General features: G+C 43.0%; 1 protein-coding gene across 1 annotated transcript in view; it reads left to right on the forward strand.

Moving 5' to 3' along the window:
- The first annotated feature begins 584 nt into the window (after window positions 1-584).
- Window positions 585-22100, forward strand: part of LOC122938492 (beta-Ala-His dipeptidase-like) — a 37506-nt gene continuing 15990 nt past the window's right edge. Inside the window, exons 1-7 of the mRNA XM_044294042.1 lie at window positions 585-658; window positions 2369-2479; window positions 7215-7358; window positions 7454-7616; window positions 13527-13609; window positions 15939-16136; window positions 18502-18586. Coding sequence (XP_044149977.1) covers window positions 656-658; window positions 2369-2479; window positions 7215-7358; window positions 7454-7616; window positions 13527-13609; window positions 15939-16136; window positions 18502-18586 — 787 coding nt within the window. The 5' untranslated portion in view covers window positions 585-655. The remainder of the gene's footprint in view (window positions 659-2368; window positions 2480-7214; window positions 7359-7453; window positions 7617-13526; window positions 13610-15938; window positions 16137-18501; window positions 18587-22100) is intronic.

The raw sequence follows: 22100 nt of genomic DNA on the forward strand, positions 1-22100 counted from the left end.
TATATTATGTATGGAAAGCTGTGGATTAGCCCCGTTAAATAACAATAAGGCTAATCATATTGCAGATTCTCTGGCACGCAATAGATTTGCCATAGGAAAATCCTAAACCTGTGAACATCATGTATACCTATTTTTATTGTAATTTCTGTATATCCTTTGGAATCCCACTTTTCAGGAAAGCAATTGTCCCTAGACCCCTATTGCAGATGCAAAATGGCCATTTGTGGCATAAGCTTCTATAGAGAGGTGGCCACGCTTCCATTGGCACACTCTATGGAGTTATGGAAAGAGTCTAGCAAGCAGAGCTAAATAGGGGATTATATTTTAGTTATAGATTAGTTTTATACTCAAGGTTTTTTTCCTATTCTAAAAAAAATCTATTATTATAACGCCTTTATGTGCAAAGTTAATTTCAGCATCTCACAAATACACAATGTAAGGCAAATATAAAGCATGTGTTGCCAGATTAATATTGTTTGCTTATCAGGGATTACTAACCAAATATTTAGTATTACTTTATCTCTACGTAGCCTGGATTAGTGGGAGAGGACTGGTGCAAGGGAGTGGCTAGTCACAGCAGCATATAAGAAGTCACAAACCTCTCAGTAACATCCAGTGGTGATCCCTTCTGCAAGGACTGGACGACACTCCAACCATGGTAATACAATGATTATTTTCCTTATATCTATATATTTTCATGTATTTACGTTAGCAATCTGTTCAAAAAGGAATTTTGCAAATGTTTGTCAAATGTTTTAGTTAGTATTACTAGCTAGAATCAAATCCAATCATTTTCTATCTGCAGAAAAAACTTCTGATCAGATAAGCATGACTGCTATAATTGTAGCATGTGAACAGTGAGCGGACAGGGGACTGATATCATTCCCATAATATTCTTGTGTTTGCATGGCCAGACTTCCAGATTCATTACCGAGACTTCGGTTTGCACAGAACCGAAATCCTTCTCAAATTTTTTTTATTTTTGGGCAGTAAAGACGCATCACATAAAAAAAAAAAAAGCATGCCTTTTTATCATGTTACATTAGGGAGGTTTTGGTGACGATTTTTGTTCACATATTTTTGAAATACGCCTCATATAGCCGTGTTTCAGCATACTAAATTACCCCCTTATTTTCGGACCCCTGCTTCGAGTCTGGTAAGGGTCCAGCTACATAGCAACACATTTATGTTGCAGCAATGTTGTGCAACTTATTTTTTGTCATGGTAGTCAATGATCTTGCAATGCGACATGCTGTGACTGCGGCAGTTGAAAAACATCCAACCAAGCCAGATTTTTTTTGTGACTGTTGTATCACATGTTGCATTACAACACCATTGACTATCATTACAAAAAAAGATGAGTGACATTGCTAGCTGTAGCCTTTTTGTTGCACGACACATATCACCGTGTAAGCAGACACTAAATCTTCTGATAACACTAATCGGAGAAATAAACTAAATACAGTAAAATGAAAATGTCTGTCTGTGGGGCTCATTGAATAAAGCAGGTCCAGCTGCATAGGAGTGCTGCCCCACTGTATTCTCTCCAGGCGTTTTTTTATTTTTTATTGTAGCACTGCTTTCCAGATTTCTGGCCATCTTGTGGACCATATATAATATTAACACAATGCCTCAACACATTTGGGTATAAAGTATACACCACCATCTCCTTTCTCCTTCCCATTTCCCATAATTCTGCCAGCTTAGTGTAAGACTGTATACAGGGAGTATAGCTGTCTGAACACCTACAGTAGCTTCTGCTGACAGTAGCTCCGTGATATGAATATGGAGATAATATCAACACTTCAAAATTGTGAACATATGCTGTAGCAAGTTTTGCAAAATTTCCTGTATGTGTTAAATTAAAGGGGTTTTCTGGGGGTAAAATAATAATGACCTATTCTTAGGTCATATCAGTGGGGGTTCAACTCCTGGCACCTTTGCAAATCAGCTCTTTGAAGAGGTTGCGGCTGTCCGATGAGGGCCATGGCCTCTTCTTAGACCAGTGATGCCGCATTGATCGGTCACAAGGCCCATGTGCAGCTCAGTCCCATTTCTTTGAATGGGCTGGGCAGCAGTACCAAGCACAGCCACTATGCAATGTACGCCACTATGCCCAGTATGCTGTGAGACGGCAGCAGCAGTAACCGGACTCCACATACAGCTGATTGGCAGGGGTACCGGGAGTTCAACCCACACAGATCTGACATTTATGGCCTATCCTGAGTATAGGTCATCAATACTGTACTCCCGAAAAACAAGCAAGTAATTGGCCAGTGGGGGAGACCATAGTCTACAGTAGAAACTACATTAGGTACTTTTCTAAACTTATAAAAACACATTTAACTTCTCTTTTCTTGTTTTACAGCTTTTTCTAGTGTGCATTGTATCTTTGCTATCTAGTCATGCTCTTTCTTCTCCTGTGCCAGACGATCCCTTATTTAAGTACATTGATGATCATAAACATGAATATATTCAGGTAAGCCAAGTCGTTCAGAAATGACTATTAAGCCAATGCTATTCTAGTTTAAAGGGAATCTGTCACCTGCTTTTACCATTTTAAGCTGGCACCATCGCTATGTTCACTAAAGTACCTTATTTCCAGCAGTCTTTTTTTTTTACTTTATTTCGTTTTGTAGATTTGTTATAAAGGCGCTTTTTATGTTATGCTAATGAGGCTCCAAGGTGCCCAGAGGGGCGTTTTTTTTTAATTCTCCAGTGCCCAGTGACGCCCCCCTGCAGTGCCCAAGAACGCCTCCTGATCCTCAAATAACCTCCCACAGCCCCGGCAAACGTTCCGCCCCCTCCCCACGTCATAGTCTACATTATAGAAATGCCCCGTCCTTCTTCCTGTCTGCGGCCAGAAAACTCGCGCAGGCGCAGTACCGCCTGCAGCCTGCGCGATCATCAACCTCCTGAGGGCAACAGCGCTCAGGTTACATCACTGGGCTCGGCGCATGCCCAGTGAGACTTTTGAGGCTGTTGCCCTCAGGAGGTTGAGGATCGCGCAGGCCGCAGGCGGTACTGCACCTGCGCGAGTTTTCTGGCCGCAGACAGGAAGAAGGACGGGGCATTTCTATAAGGTAGACTATGACGTGGGGAGGGGTCGGAACCGTTTGCCGGGGCTGTGGGAGGTTATTTGAGGATCAGGGGGCGTTCTTGGGCACTGCAGGGGGGCGTCACTGGGCACCGGAGAGTGAAGAAAACGCCCCTCTGGGCACCTTGGAGCCTCATTAGCATAACATAAAAAGCGCTTTTATATCAAAAGGACAAAACGAAATAAAGTAAAAAGAAGACTGCTGGAAATAAGGTACTTTAGTGAACATAGCGATGGTGCCAGCTTAAAATGGTAAAAGCAGGTGACAGATTCCCTTTAACAGATTTAAAAAGGCTGTAAACAAATTAAAGTGATGGTGAGGTGCAATATAAAGGCCCCCATACACATTAGGCTACTTTCACACTAGCGTTTTTACTGGATCCAGCAGGGTTCAGCAAAAATGCTTCCATTACTTATAATACAACCATCTGCATCTGTTATGAACAGATCCATTTGTATTATCTTTAACATAGCAAGGACAGATCTGTCATGAAAATCATTGAAAGTCAATGGGGGACGGATCCGTTTTCTATTGTGTCAGGTTGTGTCAAAGAAAACGGATCCGTCCCCACTGACTTGCATTGTGGGTCATGACGGATCCGTTTTGCTCCGCATCCCATGACGGAGGTTTGCTCTCCTATATGGGAACGCAACCAAATGGAATGGAATGCTTTTTGGAGCATTCCATTCTATTCAGTTACGTTTTGTCCCTGCATTGACAATGAATAGGGAAAAAACTAAAGCGTTTTTCTCTGGTATTGAGATTCTATAACGGATCTCAATACTGGAAAACAGAAATGCTAGTGTGAAAGTAGCCTTAGACTATTGTCAGGTAAAAATATTATTGTCAGTGGGACCAGCCAACAATCTAATGTGTATGGGGAACTCCAAAGTATCTGCCGACAGATAATGTCTGGAAAGTGAAAGATCAGGCGTGTTGAATTATAACGTCAAATCTTATCTATTCTTTTCTTGTACAATGACCTCTGCACAGGTCACAGAGCATGCTTAGAAAACTGTCCCACAGAAGTCAATGAGGTCCTCCCCTGACCATTGTATGGCCCATGGGGCTGCCATAAACCAATTTTCTTAATGCTTTCTAAATACTGTTATGAACAGCTCAGGGAATTTTCTGTAATCAGAAAATAACAGATTAGAAGAAAATATGTATTGCAATCTGGTTTTAACTGGCATAGGATACTTTGACACTTGCGGTAGCCATTTCCGGCAGGCTCTTCCTGCGGACAAAAAACTGCAACATGCTGCGGTTTTTGTCCGGCCACCTCTTGGCTTGTTTGCCGTGCTGTGGCCAGACCTCCGGCCCGTCCCCATTATAGTGAATGGGGCCAGAGTGGACTTCCGACGGCATGGTGGACTAGCGGTAGCACGGATCCGGCAGACTGTTTCCCTACAGCCTGATGGAAAAGGCTACCTCAGGTGTAAAAGTAGCCATATAAAAGTTTTGATGACACATTTCCTTTCAAGCTAGGAAGGGCAGGTATCAAAATTAATTAATGCAATGGGTGGATGCAGTAAGTGAGACGTATCACAACTGCCAGACACTGTAGTTTTGAGCTTGAGAAGTTTTCTAGTTTTGACTTTCAAGTTACTAATTACAATGCAGCTTGGTTGGCATAATGTCATGAGCATACAAAACTGACCTGCTGCAGCAAAAATAGCACAGCAGGCGTATTGGAGACAAGCCTTTAGCTAATGCTGAATCTCAATTTGTGCCTGGATTTCCACTTTAAATGTAATAACCATTAGAAAAAAATGCAGAATAATCTGTCATTTTCCAGACCACACAAATTTGGACATTTGTAAATGTAGTTAGGAAAAAATGTTGCTTTGAATGTGTATGGGCATGGCAAATAAACTAAGATATTAGAGAGAAATAGAATTAGATTTAGCCTTAGAACTCAAAAAGAAATTAGTAGTTTTCCCCTATCTTGACTTCCCCTTCCTCAACTCTTTGCCAATCTCATATTAAAATGTGAGAAAGGAATCTAAGTCTCTCTTTCACACCTCAACAATGGTCCCCAGCCTATAAAATTGCTTTAAAGCTTTACCTGAATTTTCAAAAAAAGTTTGCATAGTAGCTGAGCTTCCTTTCACAATCATAACTGTGAAGGGAGTTATGTTTGGGCTTCCCTAATGTTTTTTTTAAAATGTTTTATTCACCCATATTATTCCCTGTTTCAGCTGCACAGCTAGATACATTTCACTTATAAGGAGGGGGAAATCACATTTACAGACACATAGGAGGCTCCTATAATCTTCAAAAGCTGTGTAGAAGCAGTTCTTTTATCACGCTCAGGATCTCAGCTAGCTCTGACACAACCCCATTTTCTGTGAGCAATATTCTGTGTCTCTTCTACAAGGAAGGATCTTTCCTGACAATAGGCAGTGGATTCCAGTGTTAGGTAGAAGTGAGCCCCCTAGTGGCCATGAATTCACAGCTTTTTTTCAGGTGGATGCAGGCATATTTTTTAAATGAAGTGATTAAAAAATGTGCTAGTTACACCATTCTCTAGTAAATGTAAAGGTGTGAAAGCACAGTGACTCTTACGTAGCACTTTCTGTGTAAATCACCATGAGATACACAGTATTTGTAATTACTTTATCATTGGTGTAAAACACTGTACAAACTTTCTAAAATGTTTCCAAACATTCTTATGGATTGCTTGACAGGATATGATCAAGTCAGAACATGTTATATTTTTGGTGAATGCCCAATGCTTGTACCATTTTTGAAAAATGTATCCATTTTCTCAAAAGCATTACTTACTCTACGCATCAGTCAGAGGAAATTTTGGGCTAATCTGTTAGAATTTTTGTTTGCTTGTAGGGGTAGAAAACTAGTGACAGGTTTCCTTTACGCTTACTAAAGGTCTAATTACTATAATTAGTGATCCATTTGATCCAAAAAACCCCAAAGAATGATACTCTGTCATATCTTAAAGGGGTTGTCCCATCTCCCTGTTTCCAGAGCGAGATGGGACTAAACACCAACTTCAGGTGGCTGGGCTTATGGAAACACAGTTCCACACATGCTCCACAGTTTCTGTAACACTCACTGTAGTGAATGGGAGCTACGCTGCTTCCATAACTACTGAAAAGGGGCGTAGCTATAGGGGGTCCAGAGGTAGCAGTGGGTACCGGGCCCAGGAGCCTGAGGGGGTCCAAAGACCTTTCTGCCACATAAAAATACACCAGTAAATGCTTGATGGTCAAGGTACACCTCTGGCTGGAGGGAAGGGATTAAGTCAAGAATTTGGCATGAGGGGGTGCCGTTTAAATTTTACCTCAGGCAGCATGAAGGCTATGTGCTTCTCTGCCCCTGGTCACAAAGAACTGAGGGAAGTGGGGCCCAAACTGAACTCTTGCACCAGGGCCCATGAGCTTTTAGCTATGCCCCTGCTCCTGAACCTCAGCAGTTTACTCTCTGGTTCAAAAGTGGAAGTCTAACACCATTCCTACTCACCCGGACATAATCCTTAAAGAGCATGTGTCAGCATGAACAACTCTATTAAACTGGTAGATAGGGTTACTTGGTAGGGTTAATCATGCTGAGTTGTACAGTACCGTATATGTGTCTCTACATTGACCTGTTCCTGAGAAAATTTAATTTTGATTAATATGCAAATTATCGAGAAGCCAGTCAAATTACCATCTTGGAGCACCTCTCATTTATTGCCACTCAACCCTTCCTGTGGATTGACAGGGATAGACATGGTTCTATGTCTCAACGCATGCGCAGTGGATTTGTTGCTGTTTCCCAAGAAGGAAAGATACCTATTGAGCATGCACCAAGACAAAAAATCATAGCATAGGCGCAAAAATATGTAGGAGTTGAACTAATTTTCACTTCATAGTTTATGATGATGTGTCCTCAATTCTATTATAAGTTACTAGCATTGTTAATCATACAGGCTCATAAGAAACATAATGAAACAGAAAGTGGGGAATAATACAGAAGACCTAATTAATGTTGATTAAATATATGGTCTACATCCTATCTGTAGAAAACTTGTTAAATAAAGACCTTAGCAAGCATGTTAGAAAAAATATGATCAAAATAAGCATCTACTAATCTAAATATGCATATTTTTTGCAGCGATTGAAGGAAATGGTGGCAATAGAAAGCGATTCCAGTGATCCTTCAAAAAGAGATCAGGTTTTACAAATAATGCAAGTCACAAAGGACTACATCTTGCAGATAGGTGGAAAAGTAGAGATGGCAGAGCTTGGTGAGCAAGAGGTCAGAATGCTGCATCATCTTCTTATATGCTATTTTTATTAAGCTGGCACAATTCTAATAATTGCCTATCTAATTATTAAACAAATTTATTGCAGTTTTCGCCAGGTGTAAAACTCCCTCTACCACCAGTGATTCTTGCAGAGTTTGGAAATGACACAAACAAACCAACTGTCTGTTTCTATGGGCATATGGATGTACAGCCAGCAAAGAAAGTTGATGGATGGAAGACAGATCCATATATCCTCACAGAGGAAGATGGCAAGTCTTATAATACTTGGTATTTGTCATGAAAGTGATACTAGAAGTAGTCTACAATCAAAAAAACTTGAGCGTCACTGAGCATGGGCAAATATAAGAATCTTTCTAATAAGTCTTATCAGAGAAAATTGTATTCGTTTTGGAATGTTTGGCTCAAAATTCGTCACATAGATTCTCAGCACAGAATGTAGATGATCGCCGGTGAGCTGAGATCTTGAGGCAGGTTTTGCTCTCTTCTGAGGCCCGCTCTCTTATTGTTATTAAATGCAGTCCTTACTAAGGGGATACCTTCCACTGAGGCCTGCTCTCTTATTGTTATTAAATGCAGCCCTTACTAAGGGGATACGTTCCTCTGAGGCCCGCTCTCTTATTTGTTATTAAATGCAGCCCTTACTAAGGGGATACGTTCCTCTGAGGCCTGCTCTCTTATTGTTATTAAATGCAGCCCTTACTAAGGGGATACGTTCCTCTGAGGCCTGCTCTCTTATTGTTATTAAATGCAGCCCTTACTAAGGGGATACGTTCCTCTGAGGCCCGCTCTCTTATTTGTTATTAAATGCAGCCCTTACTAAGGGGATACGTTCCTCTGAGGCCTGCTCTCTTATTGTTATTAAATGCAGCCCTTACTAAGGGGATACGTTCCTCTGAGGCCCGCTCTCTAATTCTTATTAAATGCAGCCCTTACTAAGGGGATACGTTCCTCTGAGGCCTGCTCTCTTATTGTTATTAAATGCAGCCCTTACTAAGGAGACAACGTTCCTCTAAGGCCCACTCCCTTATTGCTATTAAATGCAGCCCTTACTAAGGGGATACGTTCCTCTGAGGCCCGCTCTCTTATTGTTATTAAATGCAGCCCTTACTAAGGGGATACGTTCCTCTGAGGCCCGCTCTCTTATTTGTTATTAAATGCAGCCCTTACTAAGGGGATACGTTCCTCTGAGGCCCGCTCTCTTATTTGTTATTAAATGCAGCCCTTACTAAGGGGATACGTTCCTCTGAGGCCCACTCCCTTATTGCTATTAAATGCAGCCCTTACTAAGGGGATACGTTCCTCTGAGGCCCGCTCTCTTATTGTTATTAAATGCAGCCCTTACTAAGGAGATACGTTCCTCTGAGGCCTGCTCTCTTATTGTTATTAAATGCAGCCCTTACTAAGGGGATACGTTCCTCTGAGGCCCACTCCCTTATTGCTATTAAATACAGCCCTTACTAAGGGGATACGTTCCTCTGAGGCCCCCTCCCTTATTGTTATTAAATGCAGCCCTTACTAAGGAGATACGTTCCTCTGAGGCCCACTCCCTTATTGTTATTAAATGCAGTCCTTACTAAGGGGATACGTTCCTCTGAGGCCCGCTCTTTTATTGTTATTAAATGCAGTCCTTACTAAGGGGATACGTTCCTCTGAGGCCTGCTCTCTTATTGTTATTAAATGCAGTCCTTACTAAGGGGATACGTTCCTCTGAGGCCCGCTCTTTTATTGTTATTAAATGCAGTCCTTACTAAGGGGATACGTTCCTCTGAGGCCTGCTCTCTCTCATTGTTATTAAATGCAGTCCTTACTAAGGGGATACGTTCCTCTGAGGCCTGCTCTTTTATTGTTATTAAATGCAGTCCTTACTAAGGGGATACGTTCCTCTGAGGCCTGCTCTCTTATTGTTATTAAATGCAGTCCTTACTAAGGGGATACGTTCCTCTGAGGCCCGCTCTTTTATTGTTATTAAATGCAGTCCTTACTAAGGGGATACGTTCCTCTGAGGCCTGCTCTCTTATTGTTATTAAATGCAGTCCTTACTAAGGGGATACGTTCCTCTGAGGCCTGCTCTCTTATTGTTATTAAATGCAGTCCTTACTAAGGGGATACGTTCCTCTGAGGCCCGCTCTTTTATTGTTATTAAATGCAGTCCTTACTAAGGGGATACGTTCCTCTGAGGCCTGCTCTCTTATTGTTATTAAATGCAGTCCTTACTAAGGGGATACGTTCCTCTGAGGCCCGCTCTTTTATTGTTATTAAATGCAGTCCTTACTAAGGAGATACGTTCCTCTGAGGCCTGCTCTCTCTCATTGTTATTAAATGCAGTCCTTACTAAGGGGATACGTTCCTCTGAGGCCTGCTCTTTTATTGTTATTAAATGCAGTCCTTACTAAGGGGATACGTTCCTCTGAGGCCCACTCCCTTATTGCTATTAAATGCAGCCCTTACTAAGGGGATACGTTCCTCTGAGGCCCGCTCTCTTATTGTTATTAAATGCAGCCCTTACTAAGGAGATACGTTCCTCTGAGGCCTGCTCTCTTATTGTTATTAAATGCAGCCCTTACTAAGGGGATACGTTCCTCTGAGGCCCACTCCCTTATTGCTATTAAATACAGCCCTTACTAAGGGGATACGTTCCTCTGAGGCCCCCTCCCTTATTGTTATTAAATGCAGCCCTTACTAAGGGGATACGTTCCTCTGAGGCCCACTCCCTTATTGTTATTAAATGCAGTCCTTACTAAGGGGATACGTTCCTCTGAGGCCCGCTCTTTTATTGTTATTAAATGCAGTCCTTACTAAGGGGATACGTTCCTCTGAGGCCTGCTCTCTTATTGTTATTAAATGCAGTCCTTACTAAGGGGATACGTTCCTCTGAGGCCCGCTCTTTTATTGTTATTAAATGCAGTCCTTACTAAGGGGATACGTTCCTCTGAGGCCTGCTCTCTCTCATTGTTATTAAATGCAGTCCTTACTAAGGGGATACGTTCCTCTGAGGCCTGCTCTTTTATTGTTATTAAATGCAGTCCTTACTAAGGGGATACGTTCCTCTGAGGCCTGCTCTCTTATTGTTATTAAATGCAGTCCTTACTAAGGGGATACGTTCCTCTGAGGCCCGCTCTTTTATTGTTATTAAATGCAGTCCTTACTAAGGGGATACGTTCCTCTGAGGCCTGCTCTCTTATTGTTATTAAATGCAGTCCTTACTAAGGGGATACGTTCCTCTGAGGCCTGCTCTCTTATTGTTATTAAATGCAGTCCTTACTAAGGGGATACGTTCCTCTGAGGCCCGCTCTTTTATTGTTATTAAATGCAGTCCTTACTAAGGGGATACGTTCCTCTGAGGCCTGCTCTCTTATTGTTATTAAATGCAGTCCTTACTAAGGGGATACGTTCCTCTGAGGCCCGCTCTCTTATTGTTATTAAATGCAGTCCTTACTAAGGGGATACGTTCCTCTGAGGCCCACTCCCTTATTGTTATTAAATGCAGTCCTTACTAAGGGGATACGTTCCTCTGAGGCCTGCTCTCTTATTGTTATTAAATGCAGTCCTTACTAAGGGGATACGTTCCTCTGAGGCCCGCTCTCTTATTGTTATTAAATGCAGTCCTTACTAAGGGGATACGTTCCTCTGAGGCCCACTCCCTTATTGTTATTAAATGCAGTCCTTACTAAGGGGATACGTTCCTCAGAGGCCCGCTCTCTATATGTTATTAAATGCAGTCCTTACTAAGGGAACACATTCCTCTGAGGCCTGCTCTCTTATTGTTATTAAATGTAGCCCTTACTAAGGGGACAGTGTTCCTTTGAGACCCGCTCTCTTATTATAATTAAATGTAGCATTTACTAAGGGGACAGTGTTCCTTTGAGGCCCACTCTTTTTTTTTTATTAAATGCTGCCCTCAATAACAGTACTCCCTTTATCTGAGGCCCGCTCTTTTAAATTGCAGTCCTTACTACCATGGCGTTCTTTGCCATGGCTTCACACGGTGCTCTAGTTCTTGCATATGTCATCACAATGCAGTGTAAGCATATGCACCTCACAGCCAATGAGATTAGCTGATAATCTGATTGGCTGTGTGGCGCACATGTTTATAGCGCGTAGCAATGACATATGTGCAGCATGCTATGCGAGAATTGGAGCACCTCGTGGAGCCGTTGCTAGGAACGCCATCGTAGTAAGGACTGCAATTTAAAAGTATAAAGCAGCATCGCCGGCCAGAGGTTGGGCACTACTGTGCTAGAGCTGTCAGCTGTTTTCTCAACTCGCATATGCACACATGGTACCTTATTCAGAAAAGTCACCTGAAACTATAGGTTTGCTTTAAAGAGGTTGTCCACACTACAGATATTGATGACCTATGCTCAGGATACGCTCAGGATCATCACAACCAGATCTGTGGCGGTCTAACATGGAGCACCCCAACTGATCAGCTGATTCAGGCAGCTGCAGTGCCAGAAACTATACAGCATATGGAGTGGAAGAAAACGCCTCAAGACACAGTGTAGTTTCTGGTGCTGGCATACTGCAGCACATCTCTCATTCACTTGACTGGTATCTGAGCTGCAGTACCCTGCCAAGGCTACTACACCATGTATGGAGCTGTGCTCCATACACAGTATAGATTCTGGCTCTGTTGCTGCCCAAAACAGCTGATTTGTGGGGATCCTGGGTGTAGGACTGATGACATCTTTAAGTTAACTCCAATGTTTTACTTCTCCTTTTGCAAGGGGGTAATAAGTCAATTCTAACAAAAAATCTAATCAGTGGCTAGATGCATTGTTTTAACTGACCCACTATATTATTTGGACATCACAGAGAAGGGAGGTTCAATATTTGTGTCCTTTCACAGTGGAGAGGTGCTTGATAGTTCTACCTGGGCAGAATTTGAATGGAAATACTACATTCCAAGCAGTGGCGTAGCTAGAAATGACTGGGCCCCACAGCAAATTTTTAAATGGGGCCCCCTCCCCCAGTCATTTATTCGCAACCCCTTCCTTTCATACCGCCCCCATTCCTGTAGCTAGTAAAGATCGCTCTCTCAGACCAGGGCCGGCAGCTGTTCCATCCGTTCCCTACACGTTTGTCTATACCGTCACTGTGTATGAGTTAATTGTGTAATACTGTTGAGGGGGCCCTGACAAAATCTTTTAGTCCTCCTCCTCCTGGATGGGCCCCTTCTGGGTCAGAGCCCCAAAGCAGCCACTTCCCCTGCTTCCCCTACAGTTACGCCCCTGATTCCAGGTACAGTAGCTGGCCAATCTCAGCCTACCCTGGCGATATCGACTGATTGTCAAGGGTTTCAGCAACTAGACATGCTGAGCTCAGCTGATTAACAGGTAGGGAATTGTTCAGATGAACTGAAATGAACCCAAGTTTTGTGGTATATTAAGGGTGGCTTCAGCAACAAAACATGCTGTCAGACGTGCTGGGAAAATAAACCAGTACAAGTGATTGTGCTTTATTAGGCCAGCTTTTGGATAGGGCTTTCATTTGAAAGTTTACTGTACTGACAATGTTATACTTCATGATTTGTTTTTGTTTGTTGTTCTTTTTTTTTTTTGTGCAAAAAAATCTACAGTCTGAATTCCCTCTTGCAAGTGTTGGATACCCTTTCTCTAGCAGTAGTGACTTAGTAGTCAGTGATGCAGTATATTATTAAATGTTATATCTAGAGATGAGCGAATTTCATGTTATGAAATTCGTTCACGCTTCGTTTGGTGGTAAAAGCAGAATTGCGTTATGGATTCCGTTACCACAAAGCATAACCCAATTGTATGACGGAATGCATAATGGAATGCCTTCAGAGGCATTCCGTTATTCATTCCATCATAATAGAAGTCTGAGGGCTGCATAATGGATGTAGGGGAATCCTCTTCCTCATAACGGAAACGGGACGGATCCGTTATGCAGCCCATAGACTTCTATTATGATGGAATGAATAACGGAATGCCTCTAAAGGCATTCCGTTATGCATTCCGTCATAGAATTGCGTTATGGTCCGTGGTAACGAAATTCTGCTTTTACCACCAAACAAAGCGTGAACGAATTTCAAAATATGAAATTCGCTCATCTCTAGTTACATTCTATGCTTATACAAAGCATATTGCCAGTGACCCATTTTTTTTCATTACATATGTGTATGTTCTCTTGTTTTAAAGGTAATCTGTATGGCAGAGGAACTTCTGATGACAAAGGACAAGTTCTGGCTTTGCTTCATGCAGTGGAATCTGTTAAGGAATTTGTATGTCATTTAGCTCCATACCAGAGCATTTACTGATTTCTTTTTATATACTTGCAGCCAGAGAAATTAGGATGTACTGTAAGGATATGACAATTTAGAGAGCTTGTCTCATTGGAAAGGGCCAGGGCAAATTAAGTAGGCAACTGCATTATCTACAGTGTCATTATACTTTCATTACCAAAATCCTTCCTACTGGAAGCAGTGGTGATCTTTAAGAAGATACCAGAAAGTTAGTAGGTGGTCTCTAAGCTGGTGATAAAGGTGCATTTACACCCCTCGAGAATTGAGTAAATTATCTGGAATGACTGTTCCCGACAATCTGGTCATGTAAATGTGCTGCTGATCACCAGACGAACTAGCAAAGCAGGCACCACCAGTCATGGCTTCTGGGCAGCAGAACGCGCTGTCCAAACAGCAATCTTCTGCTCATAAACCATGATTCTGTATGAGGACGAGGGATTGCTATAGCCATTCCTCATCCTCATACAGTGAAGGAGATCGCTGCATGTAAATGCAACGGTCTCCTTCACTGAACAAGCAGCTGACTGTCGGGAAGGAACAATTCCTTCCTGACAATCGGCCGCTCAGTTGGCCCATGTAAATCCATCTTAAGACCAGGGGCGTAGCTATAGGGGGTGCAGAGGTAGCAGTTGGTACCGGGTCCAGGAGCCTGAGGGGCCCAAAGTCCCTTGTGCCATATATGAGGACACTGGTATTATAGAAAGTACATGCTGATCAAGTTACACCTCTGGCTGAAGGGAAGGGGTTAGGTCAAGAATTTGGATTGAGGGGGGGTGCCTCAGGTGGCACAAAGGCTATGTGTTTCCCTGTCCCTTGCCACAAAGTAGGGGGCCGAAGCTGAACTTTTGCACCAGGGCCCATGAGCCTTTAGCTACGCCCCTGCTTAAGACCAAGGGCGGACTAGGAACTTAAAGCGGCACATGATATAAAACCCTTCTTTACTGGGAAGCTGGATACTGAATCTATTAATACATCGGTATGGATCGTAAAGTCTATCCCTTTTGCCTGTGTTTATTGCATGTCTTATTTGAAGATACTGATAAAAAGTATTATTCCATTTTAAGACGTTTAAATGTCTTGATTTTCCCCCATCAATGATATGGGCTAGTGTATGTATTCCAGCCCTCCTCCTGATTAGAATAGATTCAATATCCAGCACCCCAGTAATGAAGGGTTTTATATCATTTGCGTATAACCACCTATTAATGTCATATCAGGAAGTTTCCTTTAAAAACCAAACAAAAATGGGAGAATGATGTTGGCCCGATTAATGAGGATAAATGGAAGGATATACTAGCACTAACACCTCAACTTGCTTTATTTGAAACTATTAATGAGATGGAAATTTTGTATTACGATTCAAAATCTATTTATGCTTTGTTCTCTTTGCTCCTTTTTTTTCTTTTTCTGTATTTATTGGGAATAATGTAAAAAAAAAATTTTATAAAAAAAACGATCTGACAATATTGCGGCACATTATACTGCCCCAGCAGAGCCAAATACCATAATGCATCACAAAATACAACCACAAAAACGAACCCTTTTTGGTGGCCTGCACCAGCTGCCACATTCTGTCTTGCTACTTTAGTTGCCTTAAGATGGCAATACAGTTGAATTCAGGAGTTAGGAGGGGGAGCATCAGATCATTACTTAACCTGGCTGGCAGCCCTGAGGAGGGCTCAGGCGGCCACCTGAGCATCAGCCCACCGGGAAGTTTCCCTGTAAGGTCTATGGCCAGTCTGCCCTTGCCTAAGACCAAATCTGTTTCCCATTGGCTGTTCTTCTCTAGTGTTGTATAACTGCTGCTCAGGGGCGGGACAAAGCTCTGTGGTGCCCAAGGCTAGATTTCAGAATACCGACACAACTTCATCCCTGTTCAGCAAGTCTAATAGACAGTCATTCAGCCCACAGCCCTGATTCCTCCAGTAATATGCACGTTAGGCTTTGCACTATCCCAACATCCAATTTGTTGCACCAGGAAATAAAAAGGCAGAGCAAACTTATTTTTACAGCCATAATTGATACCCTCTTCTTTAATGGAGCCCTGGACAGCTGCCTTCTCCTCAACTCAGCTTTTCTCCAGCTTGAAAGGAATGGCAGATAATGTCTGAAGAACCCCCCTCCCCCCAGCAATGCTTAGCACCAATACTATGTCAGTTACAGAAGGCTTAGAATGCTATGTATACAAAAATGCTGATTATTTTACAAAGAAGATTAGCCACTCAGTAGTACATGGAATTTAGGATTCTTGAATGACTTAGGATGAATGAATGGTTGAATGTATACTACTATATACTTTATTTTTCAGGGTCTGCCAGTCAATGTGAAGCTGTTCATTGAAGGGATGGAGGAAGTAGGGTCAAATGGTCTTGAGCAACTTGTCGAAAAGAAAAAGGACACTTTTTTCTCTAATGTTGACTACATTGTGGTAACTGACACACCATGGCTAAGCACAAAACCAGGCATCACCTATGGAGCTCGAGGAAACTGCTACTTTTTCATAGAGGTATATTATTCTATATATTCTATCAGTAATAAATATAGAGTATACACTGGGCTAAGCACAGTGGCTCAGTGGTTGGGGGTCCTGAGTTTGAATCTGATCAAGGATAACAACTGCATGGGGGTTGTTTGTTCTCCCCATGGGTTTCCTCCAGGTACTCACTTTTCCTCCCACACTCCAAAAAATATACAATTGGCTTTTAACAAAATTGACCATTATGTGAGTTGTGTGTTGGGGTTGGGAGTCTATTTGGTAGCCACTGACTTCCCAAGGAGTCACCCTGGCCACACAACTATCCCTGCACTTTGGGGTACCTGTGAGAAAAGCGAATTATAAATGTTTTTCATTTATCAGCAAAGCGTCAAATTTACTAGAGATGAATATCATGAATTAGACAAGTAGTAATCTGTGCAGACCTTATATTAGAGGACTAAGGGGGTCATTTATTATCCTGAAATACACCCAAATTAGGCGTTTTTCAGCTGCAGATTGTAGCGCAACGTCTAGTTGCGCCGCTATCTGTGACTTTGCCCCGCTCACGCCAGGTCTAAAATTGTGGGTGTGGCGTGGGCAGGGAAGAGGGCAGGCGGGCCATTTCTATGCCTGTTTTAGGTCTAGAAAAAGGTCTAAATGTGAGAAAGCTTGGAACATGTCTTATAGTTAGACTGGTACTGAATGTGCCTAAGTTATGGAGAGGACCGCCAGAGCAAGGCCTTTATTAAGACCGGTGTCTAAAACGCCTTATTAAATGTGCCCCTAAATCTTTTCCCTGTTTCTCTGCTGGACCAGCACTTAAAGGGTACGTCAATACGCAGTGGAAATGCGGCAGGATTTCCATTCAGATTTGCAGCTAGAAAATCTGCTGCACTTTATGCCATCCCCACCCACACAGCAGAAAAATATCTGCGTGTAAATTGACATGCAGGGCGGATTTTACATTCACAGCATCCATTCTTTCTGTAGATTTTCAAAGCAGATATCACCTTTTGCAATGCAATTCAAAAGTGCAAAATTTGTGACAAAATCTGCATGTAAAACATGCAGATTTCGCAGTGACTTCGCCATGGTATTTGTGGTGGAAAATGCAACTGACTGGGGGAGATTTATCAAACTGGTGTAAAGTAGAACTGGCTTAGTTGCCCATAGCAACCAATCAGATTCCACCTTTCACAGCTCTTTTGCTATGGGCAACTAATCCAGTTCTACCTTAAACCAGTTTAATAAATCTTCCCCATTGTTTCCATCTAATTTGGACGTACCCAAGGCTCTGTTTATCCACAGTGACTTTGTCAGAGTAGTGAGTGGGCTTTTATGAATTTGCATTCACATAGTTTGTTTAAAACCATATACACAGGCTACTAGTAGAGTGTTTGTCCTGTTTTATTTTTGTCCATGGTTTTTCCATTACCTTTCTTAAGGAAAACAGCAGCATTGAAGACTGCATGCAAAAAATTGTGACAAATTGTTACGGAAGTGGGTGTGGAACTAGTGTGTTAACCAACAGATTTGACAGGGCTAATCCAAAGGGCATTATCTTGGCAGTCCCCTGGTATTCACCCTTTAATCCCTATACAAGAATCTGGACTTTGCAGCAGGGGAACCACCAGGCTGCTACCTCCTGGAGTAGTCTCTGTGTGGTTAACAGCTGACCAACAGGGGTCAGGCAGAACCATAGTCACAGACAGGTTGGGTTCAAGACTGGTAGAGTACATGCAATAGGGGAATGAGTCCAAAGTTAGGGCAGAAAAAATAGAAATAATATCAATAATCAGGCATAGATCTGGTCTGGCAGCTAAGGGTCAATACAGTTACAGGCACATGTCAGGTCAGGCAGCGAAGGGTGAACACGGCTAAACAGGCAGAGGCTGGTACACAAGCAGACACCAGAACGGAACACATTAGCAGGAACCTGGAATAAATGAGAAACCTATTGCTCAGGCACTCTCCAACTGGGGAATGTGCCTGAAGTATCCCAGGTTAGCCAGCCATTGGACTTGTTAGCCTTTAAGAGCCAGAGGGAGCACATTTCCTACAGGCAGGGGAGGAGAGCTCTTGCCAGCAAATAGGCCTCAGCCTGTCTGGAGGGAGTGAACCTGGGTGCCGAGCCCGCCTGGAGCGTGGCAGCAGGAGGCAGGTCCAGCCCACCAGGTAAGTCTAACAGAGCAGCAGTTGCTTGCAGCCTCCGCTGTAACATTAATTGAACGCAATCAGAGCAAAAAGTGCCATACCATCACTTCCCCATATGTGCCCATAGACATGGACTGCAGTTGTTATGCAGCAGAAAAAGTCTATGTGGTATAGCATAGCTTATATATAACTAGGTCTGTCCATTAGAATGTAATCTCAATTTGTCTTTATCATCATGCAGGTTGAAGGTGCAAGGCGGGATCTTCACTCTGGAGGTTTTGGAGGAACGGTTTATGAACCAATGAATGATTTAATTTATTTACTAGGTAATATACAAAGCTTTTGCTTCAACAAAGACAACTAGCCTCTCAGCCCTTAGCCTCCTTTGTGCAACATGACACATACATAAAATTAAAACCAACTCTGTAATATTAGGTAGGACCTATTGTGCTGTGAAAACAGCTCTGACCTCTGAAAGTGTCCAGTGGTATCTGGCACAGACATGCCAACAGTATAACAGTTCTTATTACCCTCCACTGATATTAGGACATGATTCAGGCAGAACAGAAACATCTCCTATCCAGTTCTAAGAAATAAATGAAAAACTATGGTGCAGGCAAAATAGGTTCAGTCCAATGGCATCAGCCCCTTGTCCCAGGTATTTAGGAAGACACAAGTAAGGAAGGGCTTAGTAGACTACAGTCTCATAATGCATAAAAGGCCCAATGAAAGATTTATTTATACACACAACTGAGTCAGATAAAAAAGCATAGAATCACACTTCAGATCCCCAGTGCATTTTGTAATTCCACGCAACTCAAGTTTGACCCAGCTTATGGCTTCTTCTGGTGCAGAATAAGCTGGAAACTTGGTGAAACTTGAGTTGTGCAGAGTCATAACATGCAGTGTGGACTTTATATAGGATCCTATGCACTTTTATCTGACTCATTTGTGAGTGTGTACATGTGCAAGTGATGCACACTGCTGACCACATGATGCAAAAGAAAACATAAGACTTAAAATCGGGCCATCATCTTCCATTGCTCAATGACCCTGTTCTGATGGCCACATTCCCATTGTAGGTGCTTTCAGTAGTGGACAGGATGCACCAAAGGCCCTCTGACTGCTCTGTGGCTATGCATCCAGCTGCGATTCACTGTGTATCGACACCTTTTTTTTAATGAAGCAGGTATTAAAGTTGGTTGGCCCACAAACAACAACTATTATCTATTTATAAGATAGGTGATAAATGTATGATTGTTGGGACCCCCCACAATCATGAGAATGGGGGTCCCTTGTGCAAATGAAGTGGTAGTGTGCATGAAGGACCACGGCTGGAGTAGGCCAAGCACTGTACTCAACATGATAGGCAAAAAATTGTTGTTCATGGGCCAACCACTTTATGTTTTTGTTGTGCTACAGTAGCTCTTTTGTGGTACAGGTTCTGATGGGGTAGTCTTTGCTCCCCACACATCAATGACTCTTGGGCGCCCATGATTCTGTCACTAGTTCACAGGTTGTCCTTTCTGGATCCCTTTTGACAGGTACTGACCACTGCAACTGTCATTTAAGAGATCCTCTGACCGGTTCTCTAGTTATCACAATTGGCTCTTCTTCTCCAAATTGTTCCGATCCTTAAAGGGGTTCTGCACCTTCATTTAACTGATGATCTATCCTCTGGATAGATCATCAGCTTCTGATCGGCCGGGGTCCGACACCCGGGACCCCCGCCGATCAGCTGTTTGAGAAGGCAGCGGCGCTCCAGCAGCGCCGCTGCCTTCTCACTATTTACCGCCGGGCCGCCCGCCCACTGACGTCACGACTTGTATCAACTAGAGTGGGCGCGGCTAAGCTCTGTTCACTTCAATGGAGCTTAGCCGCGCCCACTCTAGTTGATACAAGTCGTGACGTCAGTGGGCGGGCGGCCCGGCGGTAAGCAGTGAGAAGGCCGCGGCGCTGCTGGAGCGCCGCTGCCTTCTCAAACAGCTGATCGGCGGGGGTCCCGGGTGTCGGACCCCCGCCGATCAGAAGCTGATGATCTATCCAGAGGATAGATCATCAGTTAAATGATGGTGCAGAACCCCTTTAAGCTTGCTCAATTTTCTCAATTCCAACACATCAGCTTGAAGAACTAGCAGTTGACTTGCTGCCTAATATATTCCACCCCTGACAAATGCCACTGAAAACCTGTCAGTGATGTTAAAGGGTTTGTACAGAACTAGAAAAACATGACTGCTTTCTTCAATAAACAACCACACCAGTACATGGGTTGTATCTGCTATTGCAACACAGCTCCATTGAGGTAAATGGGGCTTGGAAGTAATACCATGCAGGACAGGTGTGGCACAGTTTTTGGAACAACAAAGCTATGTTTGTTTTATTCTGTAAAGCATTTATATATGTATATGTATGTATATATATATTGTAAAATATGTATAGATGCTATTATTTAACCACATGAATATTTTAGAAGCTGTGATACCACTTAAAGGGCATCTTTCTACAGATTTGTACCTATGAAACTGGCTGACTAGTTGGGTGTGCACTTGGCAGCTGAAGGCACCAGTGTTGATTCCATGTTAATATGTGCCTGCATTGCTAAGAAAAATGATGTGTTATTATCTACAAATGAGTCTCAGCTCTCTCTTTAACTGTAGCATTCTCTCCACTTTGATCGACAGAACCAGATGTGATGATGTTTTCACTGCCAAGCCCTGTCAATCAATGTGCAGAGAGCACACCAGTTGCAGAGAGAGCAGAACCTCTAGGTGTAACAGCAATGCCCCCATTGATCCTAGAGGTTCATTTGCATATATTAAACATCATTTTTCTCAGCAATGCAGACACATATGGACATGGGACCAACACAGATGCCTTCAGCTGCCAAGTGCATATGTAACAGGCAGTGGCACACATGGAGAAGTAAGGGCCCCGTATCAAGGACCAAACCAGGCCCCCCCACAAAGGACAGAAGGGTTTCTGCCTAAACACTTTTCAATGACCCTTTGGCCATTTTTCCACTGCCTCATTTGCGAAAAGTTGTTTCTTTAGAGGGTAGAGTCCTGACCAAGTTTTTACCAACAGTAGAAGAGGGGATGATCCAAACTGGGCCCCCTCTTGCCCTGGGCCCCATAGCAGTCGCATGGTCTGCCGCTATGGTAGTTACGCCCCTGGTAACAGGTCAGCCAGTTTCAAAGGTACAAATCTGTTGACAGATGCCCTTTAAGGGGGTTGTTTCACCTGCTCATTTCAGTCGTCGGTGCACGGCTCCCGTGACACTTCCCGAGCTGTAGTGGGGGCGGTGCCTCTGCGTTGATTGATGCAGCAGGCAAGCGGTGCTTGGATAATATAATCCCGCCCCTTGCCTGTACATGCAAACTCCGGAGGCTGCTAGTGTATCAGAATCAATAGCAGTCTCAGTGGAGCAGACCCTGTATAGATCGTGACAACCAATGATAAGAGGTTGCTGCGATCTGTTTCTTACATGAATGTGGACATTGAGAGGTGGCCGGAAATGGGAGCTAATGCGCATGAGCGCGGCAGCATGCGCGTGCTTGCTCTCTCCATCAATTCCCGGCCACCAGAAATGCCAGCTTTTTTTCTTTCTGAGCGCAATCGCGGCCACCACTGTTGCATTGCAGCGGTGGCCATAACCCCTAGAGACAAGCAGTCTACAAAGAGGAAGTTGAAAGAAGATAGTGGGGACCAGAGGCATTACTGCTAAGGAAACTACATTAGTAAGTTACTTTACTCAGTGGTATAAAGATAATTAATATAACTTGATGAGGTGAGACAACCCCTTTAAGTCCCAAAAATCATTTGGAGGGTATTGCATGAAAA

The sequence above is a fragment of the Bufo gargarizans genome, chromosome 5 (genome assembly GCF_014858855.1).
Source record: "Bufo gargarizans isolate SCDJY-AF-19 chromosome 5, ASM1485885v1, whole genome shotgun sequence".
NCBI lineage: Eukaryota > Metazoa > Chordata > Amphibia > Anura > Bufonidae > Bufo > Bufo gargarizans.